General features: G+C 41.7%; 1 protein-coding gene across 1 annotated transcript in view; it reads right to left on the reverse strand.

Moving 5' to 3' along the window:
* Positions 1–17,080, reverse strand: part of garnl3 (GTPase activating Rap/RanGAP domain like 3) — a gene marked incomplete at both ends in the record, with an annotated part of 55,712 nt that overhangs the window by 14,172 nt on the left and 24,460 nt on the right. The window contains 14 exons of the mRNA XM_079235714.1: positions 852–956; positions 1,329–1,444; positions 1,527–1,633; positions 1,768–1,813; positions 1,956–2,064; positions 2,693–2,796; positions 2,897–2,995; positions 3,592–3,667; positions 3,990–4,016; positions 4,119–4,182; positions 4,623–4,687; positions 5,451–5,569; positions 7,264–7,363; positions 8,268–8,342. Coding sequence (XP_079091840.1) covers positions 852–956; positions 1,329–1,444; positions 1,527–1,633; positions 1,768–1,813; positions 1,956–2,064; positions 2,693–2,796; positions 2,897–2,995; positions 3,592–3,667; positions 3,990–4,016; positions 4,119–4,182; positions 4,623–4,687; positions 5,451–5,569; positions 7,264–7,363; positions 8,268–8,342 — 1,212 coding nt within the window. The remainder of the gene's footprint in view (positions 1–851; positions 957–1,328; positions 1,445–1,526; positions 1,634–1,767; positions 1,814–1,955; positions 2,065–2,692; positions 2,797–2,896; positions 2,996–3,591; positions 3,668–3,989; positions 4,017–4,118; positions 4,183–4,622; positions 4,688–5,450; positions 5,570–7,263; positions 7,364–8,267; positions 8,343–17,080) is intronic.

The raw sequence follows: 17,080 nt of genomic DNA on the forward strand, positions 1-17,080 counted from the left end.
TGGTTACATCAGCCCAGTAATGACAGAGCTGTGGCTCAGAGACCTGCTTCTTCAGGGTATTATTTCAACCCTGGCCCTCCTGAAGGAAGGTGTCCAGTTCACTCAGCTGTCGGTCCGGAGTTACAGCTCTTCACTGACCTCATGCTCGTATAAAGAGTCTTTCTCCCTCAAATGAGAGCGGCTACGTTTTAAAGACCTCTGTCGCTTTATTGCTGTAGCTACAATTGCGGTTTCTCTATTTGGCTCATCATTGAATCAAAATAAAAAAATGCACCGGCGCTGGTACATACAGCACATGTCTATAAGGGACATTAAGGACTGTTACCCACTTTTTATCATCTCTATTTCGGACTGATTTGGCTTTGTATGAACTTTAAAATGCTTTTTTTGCACAAAAAAGGAACCGAGAACGACACTTACATTGAAATTGCAGGAACAAATACAACTACTTAAAACTCTCTCAATATGTAAAAGGCATCTAAATATTGTTTGAAGATTATTTAAGAATGTACTGGTGACCAATGATGCACTAATGTAATACATACATGTTCACAAAAGTTATAATATTTTAAAACATTGAGGCAATTACGAAAGGTTTTGATTTAGGATTTTTATACATGTATGTATAACACTATATTCCTGACTAGTAGTTTAATGTCCGGTTCTGATATAGCATCTGTGTTGCATGTGCATGTGTCTTTAGATCTCTTACAGTAGGTGTGTTTGTGTTTGTCAACCTGGGTGTGCATCCTGGTTTCCATGTGTGTGTACAAGTGTGTGTTTCTGCTTTATTGCTGCAGAGCTCTATTGCTGCGTCTGTGTGTGTGTTTGTGCGTTGACTACTTCCATACCTGCCCTATCCTGACAAACTCGGCCTGCCGTGCCTCCTCCTTCTTGCGTGCGGACTTTGGAGACTCGGGCAGCACGTCGCTGAAGGACCTCCGGTTTAACATGTTCTGGGGAGAAAAAGGAACCTAAACGTGGAACACCAACACACACACACACACACATAGGGGGAAAAGAAAGCAGAAAGGGGTCTTAGAGACTGACCCGAGCAGGAGGCGAGAAAAGCAAGTCATGTTAGGAGCAACAGGAAAAAAACAAGAGGGATAGGAACAAAAGTGATGTGAGGAGAGAGAGAGCCCTGCTGAGGAAAGTCAGCATTGCAGTAGTATCCAGCCGGTGTGGTGCAGTATGCAGAGGCTGCAGTGGAATACAGCAGAACTCAGCAGTGGCTACAGATGCTGCCAGCGACTGAAGTGACAAGGAGGAGACAAGAAGAGTACGCTCATCCCAGAGTGAGCCAGACACTGGCGGTGCAGCCGTACCTTGTGCAGGTCAGGCATGAGGTCTTGGTAGAGCGAGCGGATCAACATGTCAAGGGTCCGCTGGCGCTTCTGGGCAAACGTTGGCGTCTCCAGTGTGGCTTTCTCTCCATTGATTACTGCAAGAGACGACGCAAGATCAGACAGGAAGCGTGGACGACGTCTCTACTTGCCGTGATCCGGTGCGGTTTGTTGTCTTACATTTGACTAATAAAAAGTCCCTGAATTCTTGGTGATCAGTAAATACAGGCGGAGACGGGAGAGGGGGTCCAAACAGTGGAACGCTCTCCTCTGAGAAAATCTTCAACCTGTGACAAAGAGCAGATATATATATACACATAATGCAGAGTAAAGTAAAGCAGAAACAATGAAGAGGATCTAGTAGGTCGGGAAATTAAAAAGCAGTTGTTCCATAAAGCCCAGCGTTCACCAAAGCACTCACCTGTAACTGTCATTCTGGCTATTATACCTAACTAATGCAAAAATATCTGGAGGTGAAGTGAAGGAAACACTGATTATATAGGAGGCACAAAAGCAATCCGCATATCTTCGATGTGGTATAACCCGTTCTGATAATGTCGCTGATTACCACTTCATTATTCTGACAATCAATGTCCGAGTGAAGGATACGGGTGAAGTGCGATCGGATCATAGACGGCTTGAAGGACGACGATGCGTCATCCCCTTCCTGGAATACTATGGTAACAATGTCATTTCCAATGTGTCTCTTTCTCTCCACCTGCCAGGGAGGAGACACACCGAAGATACACAAGATGAGGGAGGAAAAAAAACACCTTTACCTGAGCACTCTGGAAATGTCTTTAAATCTGGATTAATTGATTTTATGATCACTTAGGGGCTGTAAAGACAACACTGATGAATAATCCCCTTATAAAGTTGTTTACGACAAACTGGTCAACAACATCTGGCGGACGCTGAGCAAAAATAGCATTCAATGTTTAATTTGAGTAATTTACCACGACTAAAAGAACGCAGAGTTACCCGTTAGAAGCTCCTGTTTGCAAATGACCCTCAGACAGCTGTTACTGGATTACTTTGATCTTAAAGAAAACTCAAAAACGAGATGATTCTCAGGTGTTTTCTATGATTTCTATGAAGAAGGAGCTTGATGTTTGATGCATATTGCGGCAATCGGCCACGAAGCGTTTTAAAGTACCGTAACTACCACCAGATGGTTGTCCCGGTCAGTGCTGACCTTGTTGGTGCGCGGGCCGAGTAAGTGGGCCAAACTTTATTTGAAGCTGGAAAGGTGTCGTTCAGTGGGTTTATCTCAGCCCTTTCACTAAAACAGCTGCCTGCAGTGTTGAGGAACGACTCAGTGAGACTGAATCAAACCTGAGACCCACCTGCTGCTTGTTCTCTTTGGAGTAGGGCAACATGGTGGACACGTGGAACATGAGCTCATGGCCCTGGTACACTGTGTAGATGGACTTCATTCCTGTAGTGTCATCTGCAGGCGAATAGGGACAGAAACATAAATATCGAGATGAAGAGGATTGGCGTATTCACGATGATTTTTTACTTTTTAAAATTTAACGCCGCTCTCTCACTCTTGGTGTCGAGCCCTCCGCGGTAACCGGCCCATCCCTGCAGCGTGACGGAGTCGCCCAGCAGAGTGAGAAACTTATCGAAGCTCTCGCTCCCCGTCTCTGAAACAAACACGGGGCTTTTGACCGAGGGGATGATCTCTTTATGCGTCGCAGTGCTTTCTGTTCGGAGACAGGATCGTCTGACATTTTGGGGGAAATACCCGTATTCTGTTTCTTTGCCGTGAGTTAGCGGAGAAGATCAACTTAACTGGTTGAATAAAAGTAAAATAAATAAAACTTTCACATTTGTACATGAAATACGAAGCACCAGCGGCTACTTAGCTAAACTTAACAAAAGTAATCAAATCCATTAATCTGTGCAAAAATGACATTTAAGAAAGATACTCTATGGAAGTTAAGTGCTGGACTATTTCTTTGCATGGCGCAGTAAACAAATACATATAACAGAGATATAACATGCTAATTAGTGAGCTTTAGAGTTGTTGGTTAGCGGATTTAGTTACTTTCAGAACCTTCCAGTCTTTATGCTAAGCTAAACTAAGCGGCTAACACCTCTAGCTTCACCTTGGACCGACAGATATGAAATTAAGATCGATCTTGTCATCTAACTCTTGGCAAGAGAGCGTAGAAGTTCCCAAAAGGTCAAACTAACCCTTCAATAGTTTTGAACACTGAGAAAACGTAAAGATATTTACCATTGCTAAACATCTCGTCGTCTGTGAGCTGTCCGTCTTTGGCAAACAGGACGCCGAACTTAAAGTTGACAGAACCCTACAAAAATATGCCTGGGTTAAAATCTTGAAATCATTTAAAAATTCACGCATTTGTATTATTAACTGTAGTTGGACATATATTTCACTTTTTTCCCCTGTTGGCTTTCAGACAATACCAAACATTATTTTTTAACAGTTTGTTTTTACCAGTAAATAAATAATCCTGTCTGCTATGTGGGTCTATGAAGGTGACTAATAAGCTTAACTAAAGGAAACGTCAAATAAGCGGTCGCTTGAAAATAAACGACAGTCACATAATATTAATATTAACAATCACAGAACAAGTTAAACTGTATGGTGAGAGCCGTGTCATCACACACCTCCTGCTCCTCCAACACCAGCAGATCCTGAGGGAAGAGGACAGAACAATTATTATTCACACAGCCGGAGGAGATCAACATGTTGTTGATCCGGCCCGGCAGGAAATGGACCCGCGCTCTGGATCTCACCTTCTGAATCTCCGGGTTGAGGATCTCCCTCGGGCCTTTCTCAAACCTGTCCATGTTCATTGCACTGGGAGTAAGGAGAGGAGGAGTAGGAGGGAAAGAAGGAGTGGAGGAAGTCGTAATGACAAAGAAAAAAAAGAGAGAAACTCTGTTTTAGGACTGATGGAAGACAATTAGCCCAAAAGGGCTGCACATTTTAATTTAATTTAATTTGTCCTCAGCGATGACGCTCAGACTGATGGATTTAAAATCTCCAATCTCCCGTTTCACGCCTCTTGTTATGTCCTGCTTCCTGTCACTCACCAAATCTGCTGCAGGAAACGTGACGTGGAAGATAATTTTATATGATAATAGTACAATTAGGGTAGCTAAACATTCTCATGTTCTATTATTTTATTTTGTCTATTTAGACACAATGATAATTTGTATGCAGCGTGAGATAACCAACATTAATGATGATCATACATGTTTTGTAAAGAGTGAATTAGCTGCGTCGGCACTTCTCACCTGAGGATGGACTTGACTGATAGTGTCTTAGTCGGGCTGTAGGGGAGGCTGATCTTCAGAGTGCCCTAAACCAACCAGAGAGGCAGAATCAGGGATCACAACTCATTCTCCTCTTCTCTGAGGAGTCCTCTGACCTGCTGCTCATTTACGAATCCACAACACGCGTTTCAATCATTCGTAGACCACATTATACCAGATCAGTTCAAGCCAAACAAAGTTGTTCTGCTCAACAACAACAACATCCTGTACCAGTTAGAGTCTGATAGAAACAAGACAAATCAATGCGACCAGGCAGCGGAGGTGCACCGCCCTAATCAGGTTCCAGAAAAGGCCGCGGGCCAAAATTAAATCCAAGCTATCTTGGTCGTGAAGCTGAGTCACCGCACTGCAAACACACAACAATGAACATGCATCTCTCACACACACACACACAGCGGAAATATTGCACTTTTCTTTACTGAATTTCTGCTACATTTATGAGAAATGTTCCAGATAGACTGTTTCTTTTATTCATCATTAATAATCTCACGACTCCCACCTTTACACGGTGACCTTTTGAAGGTTGTAAAATGCTACCAACACGTTTACATTCATAAAAATGCGTTGCGTTTATCCTTGAGGTCTCACGAATGTTTATGCAACGAAGGCATTTCCGTTCTGATAAAACATTTGTTCACATTCATGTTTACTGGCTAGCTGTCCTCCTCCCTGCCTTTGTGCATGTGCAGAAGATAACCTTTAAGCTGCAGGACTATATATTGTGATGGAGTATTGCTGCCTTTACATGATTAAAGGGTCTGAGCTGCTGTGAGGTGGCGCTGAACTCACCGTCTTCCTCCAGAGGACGGCTCTGTACTGAGGAACCCGCTGGTTGTTCTGGTCTGAGAGAACCACGGACAGGTAGAACGGGTTCTTCTCTGCGTCTGTGCCCACATAGTTCTGGTGGACTGGGAGACGGAGATAGATTACATTAGATTAGATATTCCTTTATTAGTCCCGCAATGGGGACATTTCAGGATTACAGCAGCAAACAGGGCAAAGTGCACATAGTAAAGAAAGTAATATAACAAATAAACGGTAGAAAACAGTAAATCTACAATACTGAATTATATATATATATATATGTATATATATATATATATATATATACATATATATATATATATATATAGAAAGAATAAAATATAACTTATTATGAACAGTGTATTAATATTAATATTACACAGGTTGAAGTGTTGTTCAAATATATATAACATAAATACAACTATGCATATGCACACAGATTTTGTTTGATTTATTTAGGTAAAATATTGTTTCTCTGAGGTATTCAGCGCTTCCTTATATCTGCTTGCTGTATTTTGGTCTTCCTTCCTTCTTTCCTTCCTTCCCTCCTTCCTTCCTTCCTTCCTTCCTTTCCTCCTCAGTCACACATCCATGCTTCTTCGGTTCACAGAAACGATGCTGAACAGACCTCCTCTCCCAATTAGACTCCGGATCTCTGCCTGGATTCCTTCTCTTTGTCCTCCCCTGAAGCTTTCTTTTGCTCCAATGTTTTCTTGATTTTATAATATCCTTTTCTTCCTCTATTCCTTCCTTCTTTCTTCTTCATTAACCGTGCGCTGACGCTTCCGGTGAGGTTGCTTTGCAAGGTTGGCAATTACACACCTTCTAGCTTAGACAGCTATTTTTTCCAAAGCACATGAATCAATCGGGAATTGTCTTCATACCGAATGCAAGACAACAGGGAGACAAACGAGGCCGAACCTTTTTACTATTCCTCACCTGATCATTGAAACATTGAGAATGCGAGTCCTAGTATTGGACAGGAAGTGCGCGCGGTAGAATAATTGGCCTTGAGTTCATAATTTGTCGTGTTGAGCGACGCTATCGGCTCAGCTCGGGCTGCGCGGCCCAGATGGCTGAGCTGCGGTCCAAACAGGCCGAGCCAACGTTCTGGAGACGAGGCTCGTTGTAAACTGCCCGTGCCATACGATGCGATTAGACCCTGGCAGGAGGAGAAAAGGCATTTCTTGCGGTCCAACTTTCCTTTACAGTTATCTCCGCTCATCTCGGGCTCGGTCCTTTACCTCAGCCTAATGAGCTGAAGGCGATTCGAGTCCCGGTGAAGAAACCCGGACAATGATCTTTTGTTGCACGGCCGTCTGTTCGAAGCCGGCTGTTAATGAGATGATGAGTCAGAAAGGTGAAGGAGTACGTGACCCCTTCTTCTTTTTTTTTTACAATCACAGATGCCGCTTTCGTGAACGGCTCCTGCCAGCCTGCCGCAGAGCACCGGGCCCATAAGACGCCAACAGGCCGATCTAAATTGCGTTATCTGTTGGAGGCAAGGTCTGTGTGCGCTCTCAGGGCTTCCTCCCTGGCCGGTGTACGGGATTAGAGTGTGGGTGAGACTCTCAGTGGGGATATGGCCGGATGCGAACGAGTCTTGGCCTTGAATGAAGAGCAGCGTGAGGACGAAGCTGACTTCATAAGATAAGAAGCGTCCTGTGGACCGGGGAACACCTTCAGAGGAGGTTTTTTTCCTGCAGCTCACCGGCGCTCCCTCACCTGAACCCTTTGTCTCTTTCTCTCTGAGTTTATGTTTAAAACAATTATAATAACATAACAGAGCAGCACTGACCTTTTCCCAGAAAGTATTTAAAGAACCATCTGGTGTGGTACTCTGGATTCTCCAGATGGACATCGGTTCTCCTCCAGGTTCCTGGCGTGTAGTCCAAAGACTGTTTGTAACACACACACACACACACGCACACACACACCACATGGTCACACCTTGAGTCACATCGGTCTCCTCTGTGACACAAGCAGCAGTAACGATTACAGTACTTATAGGTCAGGAAATCCAATACGACCAAAGCACGCTGAGCTACAGTCTCTTTGCTGTGATTGTTTCATCATGATGGGAATAATCCATAACAAGATGTGAGACAAAAGCAAAGGAGTGACTCACATTAAGGCCGGAGACTACAGTTTATATACGCTGTAGCTGCGTTTTGGAGACTGACATGAAAAGCAGAAAATATGATCAACAATCTATCTATTTAAGTAGCAAGGATGTGAGAAAATATCGATAAACCTGAGTATCGTGATATTATGTTTTGTGATATTCTATTGAATCTCAAATATATATTTTTATCTAATAGTATACAAGGCTAAGATTGCACAAATAGTAGTGCTATGATGTTGGATGTTAAAGGGAGAATTACATACAAATGCAGATCACTGTTCTGATTGCACACAACGGCGTTCTCTTTATACTATGACAGTATTAGTTTTTTGGAAATAGACAGACTGCTTCCAGTCGTTATGCTAAGCTAACAGTGATATGGATCTTCTAATATTACTCTCAGCAAATATATCCCAAAATGCAAAGTATTCATTTAGTTACTATACATAAATTAAGTATCTTGCAATAATAATAATGTGTCTTCTTATAGATGTCTGAGAATCACCATTTTTATGGGTTTCAGGACAATACAAAGCAACTCTATGGCCCTCAAAATTATTATCACCATCATTTCGGATAATTTGTCAATGCACTGAAGTTGGTGAGAGAATGCGATGTAATGGTGAGTGGATTGGTGGGATGCATGTGTGCAGGACAGTGTGTCATATTGTATTGACCTCATCCGACGAGCCGTTCTCCACCCTGAAGCGCCCTGCCCTCTGTATGGCCCCATCTGCGTCACTGGAAATTAGCTGAGAGGGAGACAGACAGACACAGAGAGAGGCAGACATGTTTAAAATTAGACATGTGACAAACCGTGACTTGTGGCGCGGACGTTCATGAGCAGGTCATAAATACATCGGACGAGAAAGAGGAATCAAGGAGGACTCATCACCTCCGTGTGACAACAGCAGCACAAGTCCTGTCTCGTCCTCCCATGGGCATTTATCACCAAATTATTAACCATCAATAATTACTCAAGTCTTTGCAATGATTCCTCCAACTTATGATGTATTATTCATTCTTTTTTACTTTTCTACCACCCTCTACTTATCGTCCCAGTTATCTGTCTCTTGCTGACTCACTTCTCTTTGCTCCAGAATTGGAGAGGACACAATATATGTATAAGTACATACAGGGTTAAGAAATGGTTGCACATTTTGGGAAATACTGTACACTTCCTGGCTTTCTTTGCAGGGAGTCGAATGAGATCTAGGTAATGACTCGACAACCTAAATAAAACTTAGCAGAGGAGTCAACAGATTAATTTTTAGCCAAGCTAGCCTTGCAGCTAGCTTGGCTAAAAATTAATCTGTTAGCTAGCTCGGCTCTGCAGCTAGCTCGGCTCTGCAGCTAGCTCGGCTCTGCAGCTAGCTCGGATCTGCAGCTAGCTCGGCTCTGCAGCTAGCTCGGATCTGCAGCTAGCTCGGCTCTGCAGCTAGCTCGGCTCTGCAGCTAGCTCGGCTCTGCAGCTAGCTTGGCCAGTTTTTGTGTTATATACACATCTGCTTCGACTATACCTTGAATAAAGAAAGTAGCATCGTAGTAGCACTTTAATGGTGCTTACTTATAGCACTTTGTAGTTTAACTTTATTGAAGAAATTGTACTTTCTTAAATTCTTGTTGTTCTGAGTTTGCACTCATGGTTGAATGCACTTATTGTAAGTCACTTTGGATAAAAACATCAGCTAAATGAAATGTAATGTAACAGTGGAGCCAATACTGACATTTATATCTGAACGTGGTGTGAAAGAAGTATGACTACTTTGTTAAATATTAAATAAATGTGTGTGTATAAATAATGATGTTACATGTGATAGTTCAACACGAGTAATGGTTTGCCTCCTTTTCTCCGCATTGTGGACATCTATTAAACCCCCTCCATCTATTCCTCTTCACGTCCCTTTTTCCTTGTTTCCCCCCCAACACCATCACACTGGATGATGCTGTGTTGCCAGGCAACGCCTGGCAGAGTTTCTCCTCCTGCCTCTCTCTTCTCTGCGTCTTTGCCCTCTTCTCTGACTGCCGCGCTCTATATTTTCTCCCCTCGCCGATAGAGGTCTCTGCTCTGCCGACTTAAAGGAGAAAAGAAGAGTTGGCTGTGTATCCCTGCTCACGCTGCGATGCGTCCAGATGGCCTGAAACGGCCCGGAGGAGCCGAGCAAGAAGAGGATGAAGAGGAAGTTCCTCGGAGAGAAGGTCTGAACATGGAAAACTGCTAAATGTACCACTACCTCTTAGCGAAACGGACTTCTAGGGAGTTGATGAAACAAGGGCTGCTCCTATATCACATTTTCACTATGGAATAGTGGGTTGATTATTGTCTAGATTATAGTTTAGTTCATAGAATGTCAGAATATATATACATAGGCTATTTTCTTGCATTTTAATTTGAAATTAGCTAAACAATCAGGTTTGCGGACTATTTTCCCTGTGGATTTCTGCAGCTGTAAATGAAGCAGATATTAAAGCCTTCACATGTGCTAACATCTCGCATGAAAACATCTCGTCCAGGTTTCTGACCAATCTCTTCATGCTCCATCGCCAAAAGTTATCATTTAATGCAAATATGGAGGTAAACAATGATCCTTATTCCATTATACTATAATAAACATGCTGAAATACTGGAAAAGTCTGATTTCAGTTCAGTGAACTGTGTCGTGGCTCAATTTATATTTCCAGTGATGAGCTAAAGACACACCTGCAGGCAGATGATCCGAAGTAATACTCTAACGATCAGGGATAAAGCGATATCAATAACCAGGTTTGTCATTTTCCAAGTTAAAGCCCGATCTCGAATATGATCCGAACCAGGACACGTGAATGTATTCAGATACAACTTCTGACATCATGAACGGGAAGTTTTCCTGCTCATAGGATCCACGCACAATGATGATAAACAGATATCGAAAACTAAAATGTGAACGGCAAACACAACCTGGACAAAACTAGGCGCCGTTTCTCAGTCTGGAGAGTGGGTGGTGCGGCTCATTAGATCATGTCAGACGAAACAATAACGAGGGAAAGTGATGAGAGAGCACTTATCGTGGAAAGAGAGAGAGAGAGAGAGAGAGAGAGAGAGAGAGAGAGAGAGAGAGAGTCCATTCAAAACATTCCTGTGAGCAAGTGAGGACGAGGGCTTTACATTCTGAATAAAAACATTAATAACTGTCATGCTGACTTTATTGTTCATGCTAAATTAAACCTGATATGTAGCGCTGTAGCTGTGGGATTAGAAAGCCCTTAAATGAGATTCTGCAACTTCAGCTCGACTGCAGTTTTGCGGCACATAAAGTTAGCTTTTTAAGCAATGCTAAACATTTAAAGAAAACGTGTGAAAAGACACTGCTGTATTTCAGTTAAGTTACTTCTACTTTCACATAACATATATTTATGAGCCTTTCTTCATCTGATTAACTTCAACGATTCAACTTAAATGTTTCATGAACGGACAACCCAAGTCTCTGTGCAGCTTTTGTTTCAATACATAATTTACTGATTTTATCTAACCAAACAAAGTGGCCCTGCAAATAATGATTATTTTAATTTTCAGTTAATCTGACAATTATTTACTTGACAAATCACTTGGTCAGAAGCAAACAATGCGATCACAAGGTGACATCTTGTAACGGTTCAAAACCCAAAGATATTTATTTTGCTGTCACATGAGAAATCCTCAGAAGTAAAAAGTTGGAAACAGCAGATGTTTAGCATTGAATAAAATAAATTATTGACAGAGAGTTATTTATCTGTCAATCGATTAACAGATTAATTAACTAATCGTTTTGTTGTTGTCCTGATATCCAATTTAAACCCACGTTCACGTACATAAATCTTTGTGCCTTTTTGAGATTAAATAATAAGCATGCACATGCACACACACACATGCACACACGCACACACACACATGCACACACACACACACACACACACACACGCATACACTGCTTTGTCGTCCTCTTGGTGTTATGCCTATGTATTGTAAAAAAAAACTAATCGTTTCCATTAAATATGGTTATGAATCGTCTCTCAGGGGAATCTCATCGTGATGATATCATTATATTGAGATATTTACAAAATCCTGTCCTAATTAGTGACTCCAAACAAAAAGTGTTTTTTTTATAAAACATTTATATATTATAAAAACATTTATATTTATACACCACTGAGTTCAGCCTTCCATAAAGAACTGTCTGCATCTTCTCCCCTTGGTGTACTGTATATAATACATTAATATATAATACGATAATCCAGCCGCGCATGTTTACTGCAGGTGTGAAGCTCTGATAAAAAACAGAGAGGTTTCTGTGCAATAATTGGCTGCAGGAAAAATTCTCTTCTCTCGTATGCATATTAATAGGCCGGAAAACAAAATATATTTTCCGCTTACTTCCTGCTGTGGTGGTGTGCTACAGTGTTTATGTGTGAGTGAAAGTTCCGTTAAAGTCCACGAGTGTGCGCCAAAATTGAAAAAGTAAGTGTGGAAGCTCTGGGCCTCCATCTCCCTCCGTCTCTGCCGCCTGCTGCAACATTTACTGTCCAATCGCAGGATAATGGAGGGGAAACCAAAGCTCAAACGGAGCAATGCGCCGCCTCCATAGTGCTTTTGTGTGCGTGAAAAACAGAGGAAGGAAATGTGTGACATTCTGTATTGAATGTGAGTTTAGGTAAGTGTTTGTGCGTCTGGGTGGGAATGGGCTTTTGGGGTGAAAGAATGAAAAATGGGCTGGAGAAAAGAGCCATTACTGTAAGCGCTCCAGGGAGTCTGTGAGTGTGTGTGGTGTGTGTGTGTGTGTGTGTGTGTGTGTGTGTGTGTGTGTGTGTGTGTACACTCATGCATGCATCACGCAGCAGCCACTGCTTTTAAATCATACAACAGAAGAGTGGCAAAGAAGGAAAAGCTGCACTCCAACGATTCCCCAGAGGGCCGGGAGAGAAGGGGCAGCGCTTTAACAAACAGCCCATAAAAAACACCTCCCCTCTGCTGGGGGAGCCATAGTGAAGGGAGAGGGCAAGAAGAAGAAAAAAAGGAGAAGGGGACTCAAACATATAGAGAGAGGGGGACAGAATGAAGGATGAGGTCGCTGGGGAAGAGAGGGAAAGAGCAATGTGTAATGACAACAAAAAGCCAGGTGATAAAAGAATAATAGCTGTCTCCACGATGCGCGGCCCCGTGGGAGCATTACAGACAGAGAATAGATGCACACACACACACACATGCTCGCTGTTATACACACACTTAAACAGCTCTCATTTTAGGGCAGGACTTGAACATTTCACAAACACAATCGAGCTCACGGCGTATTCAGAGAGCCTCTGATTTCCCCAAGGCACACGGGACAAAGGAGCGCTGCAGTGCAGACAGAGATGCATGTGTGTGTGTGTGTGTGTGTGTGTGTGTGTGTGTGTGTGTGTTGAGGTATTAAATCAATACTTTTGTGACTGCTGATAGATAATTGATCTCATCAGTGGGCCCGCTCATGCACACTCACAGTCCTCCTGGAAGGCAGAGAACACTGAGGCGTAGGCGGAAGAGCGGGAGAGGAAGTAGTAAGTGGGAGGAGATGAATAGCGGCAGAAAGGAAGCAAACAGAGGCAGAAAATGAATAAATTTGATTTTTGGAAGTCTATTTTTTGAGCAAAGGTGGAAGGAAAAGATGAAACCTCGTGTGTTTGTCTGCTTCAGCTGAAGATGCAAATGTCGCCCGGCTAAGAAGCTCACTTGCAGCATCAATAGCAACTCTCAAATTTACACTCCAGCAACCAGCAGAACTTTTGACAACACATTCCTCTTCTTGAAATCATCTCCACTTGTTTGGAAATACAAATATTAAAGTATAAATCTAACCACTGTGTCACATGGCCAAGTACGTTCTATAGCTGTTATGAATGATAAGCCTTTTATTACATCTTTATTCTTAATACTGTTCTGTAATTAGAGATTCAATCAAATCACAGTTTTATCATTAGCATATAATAATAATATTAATACACTTTACTTATATAATTATTTTCAACACAAGAGATTACAATAGATTCGATAGAAATAGCAAACAAATATTGACAACACTAGTGTTATATAACACTGAGCAAAGTAGCTACTCTGAATAAGTAAAATAAAACAATCCGAAAATAATAATTAAAACAAAAGTTAAGAGAACGCCTTTGTATACAGATACAAGTGAAAATGTCAAGCGAACCGTGTGAAATCTATTAAAGTTCACCCGGCTGTCTGTGTGAAAACTAACACCCACTATTTCTCCAAAATACTGGTGAATTTAGAATGATAAATCTGTCAGGTATAGCAACAGTAATAGGGACTCACAGTGAAGCCAGACAGAAAGTGAATGTGTTAGTGTGTGTGTGTGTGTGTGTGTGTGTGTGTGTGTGTGTGTGTGTGTGCGTGTGTGTGTGTGTGTGTGTCTGTGTGTGTGTGTCTGTGTGTAGGTTTTTTATTGGAGAGTTCTCATTAAAGGTGCACTGAAAAAACGGCCTCTGTATGAACATGAATGTGTGTGTGTGTGTGTGTGTGTGTGTGTGTGTCACGGAGGTCATCCAATGACTCAGACAGACAGCTGAAAATACTACAGCTGTTACATTTAGAAAAGGAAGTGAAATGTGGCAACTAAAAAACCGAAACTGAGCGCTGTCTTACTGTTTACATCGCTCGGTCTTTCCCAAAATTAGTTTCATTTTTCATTTATTTTGCATGGCGTCAATACAGGAAATCAAGAAATCCCATAATAAGAAAAAAAAACGACAATGAACTAAACCTACGAACAAATATTGAGTGTGTAGTCAACGCCTGATTCATCTGTGCCAAAGAGATTCATTGTGTTTTCAATATATAAATATATATATATATATATATATATATATATATATATATATATATATATATATATATATATATATATATATATATATATATATATTTGGCACAGAGGAACAAGCTTTATTAGACTTTAGAGACACAGTCTGTCTGTTTTAATTTTTTTTTTAATTTGAAGACAATATGAAAAATATAGAATATATGTACGGACTTATCTTTTAAATACTTGAGAATTAATGTAGTGTACTTACGTACAATATAACAAGTTGAATCTCTGTTTTCATGTTCTTTCTAGGAGCTCCACTGATCACTGCACAGCATGCATGCAGAAAGCCCTTTCATGTGGTGAAACACTCCTGCAACGCTATTAATGATGTATGACGCTGCTGCAGAGAAGACGAGAGGTAACAACCGACAACCAGCGACGGAGAAAAAGAGAGGTGGCGGTTATAATGAAAAAGGCAAGCAATGTCTGCCATGTAGCCGTTCACTGTAGCTGATTAGCATTCACGCTAGCAAAAACCTAGCCGCTAACAACAGCACCAAACCAATAATCTGCCCATAAATACGTCAGCAACACCGGCGATGACTACTGAAGGCATCGGGCCGCCCAGGAATCACCCTTGCAGGGTGCTGCAGCTTTATTAAGAGGTGAAGCCCGGGATCTCAAGAGTGTTGCAGCAGAGCACCACGCATCAGCTGCTAGTAGTTATGACAGTTATGCTAGTAGCATGCTAGTAGTAATAACAGTTATGCTAGTAGTAGGCTAGTAGTTATGACAGTTATGCTAGTAGCATGCTAGTAGTTATTACAGTTATGCTAGTAGTCATAACAGTTATGCTAGTAGCATGCTAGTAGTTATGACAGTTATGCTAGTAGCATTCTAGTAGCTATGACAGTCATGCTAGTAGTTATGACAGTTATGCTAGTAGCATGCTAGTAGTTATGACAGTTATGCTAGTAGCAGGCTAGTAGTTTTGACAGTTATGCTAGTAGCAGGCTAGTAGTTTTGACAGTTATGCTAGTAGCAGGCTAGTAGTTATGACAGTTATGCTAGTAGTATGCTAGTAGTTATGTTTCAGAGAAAATGGGAGAAGAATGGAGAGACAAGAGCAAGAAGATAGAAGTTTAATCTATGACGTCGATACTTAAACAGGTTTTTCATGCTCCAAACTGACAATTTTGAGGTTAGATGTGACACTGGTTACAATGACAAACAGACGTTTCATTCTAGTGGATCCTACATTGAGTTTTCTTAGACCGTATGAACAAAACTCCATGACCTTCGAGGATGCAAATTCCATTTTAAAGTATTTACACGCGTCACCGTGCTTTTTAGAAACTTGGATAAAGTTGGACAGCATGGCTATGTCTACGAGAGACTTGAAGGGTCATACAAGTGACATAATAGAGGAAAATAAACCAAGAAATGCAGAGTTTAGAGGAGCTACAACAACCTCTGGTCCTCTGTAGCTTCATTTAAGTGTCAAACAGGCAATTGAGCTCAAACAGAAAAACAACCTCTAAGTATAGACACCACTAATAGACAAGGGCCCTGTAATCGCTATAGCTTCACAGACAATAAAACAGAGCAACACATCAACATATTAAACTTTAAAGAAGCCCTGGTGAGCTCATGTCCGCCCCAGTTTCTAGGAGTTTTTTGTCAGTTTGCACTAAAGTTTGCAAGTTTGTGGATCTCGATGGCGGGCACCAGCCTCCATATATTCTAACAGTACTCCAATAGTAAACCAGTTATGACTTACGAGTGTGTATTTCTGAAAAGAAGGAAGCTGTCCACACATCTCGGCATGGAGCTAAATATGAATATTGGAAGGCCGACAAATCTAAAAGGAGTTCTTCACCCACATTACGGCCATTTGTGCATAAATTACTCACCATGTGTTACCTTGAGTTCTTAAAGAAAACTGTTTCACGCTTGCAGCAGAAAATAGAAAAACTCCTCGGCTGTGATTAGTTGTTTTTCTCCTGGTGTGGTGGAATCTGGCAAATGCCATTAGGAGCACTAAGAGGAACCGGATTTTTTCATAGATTTTATAGATTTTCATAGGTTGGGATATAGTGACAAATTTAGCAAATATGACAAAAGATCACTTTTAGTTAAGTTACCAACTGCACCTTTAATAACTTTTTCTCCAGTTAAACTACATTTAAATGTGTCACAGATAAAAATCTTCATGCTACCTCACCAAAATAAAACAAGAATTCAAAAGTATCGTACCTCGTAAAAGGAAACACATGTAATTGCCACTTGTGGCCACAGTGGCCGCTGTTCAGCAAAAGCCACGCAGCCTCGCTTTAAAAAACAACAACAACACACACATACACACACACACACACACACAAACAAACACAGTCACACATGGTGAGACACGCAGAGTGGGAATAAATTCAGTGTGACAGTGTGCAGTCAAAAGCCTCCGAGGCAGTGACAGTAACACTGGCAGGCAGGTGGGAGTGGAGCAGTCTGCTTACCAGCCACACACACACACACACACACACACACACACACACACACACGGAAGGGTTCCAACATAATTGTTTTGTTTCCCAGTTTACCACACAGCCTCCACCTCTCACCTATCCGTCACTGTCTTTCTCTGAAATGAAGAACATTCAATACACTCAGGGATGAAT

The sequence above is a fragment of the Taurulus bubalis genome (genome assembly GCF_910589615.1).
Source record: "Taurulus bubalis genome assembly, chromosome: 19".
Classification (NCBI taxonomy): domain Eukaryota; kingdom Metazoa; phylum Chordata; class Actinopteri; order Perciformes; family Cottidae; genus Taurulus; species Taurulus bubalis.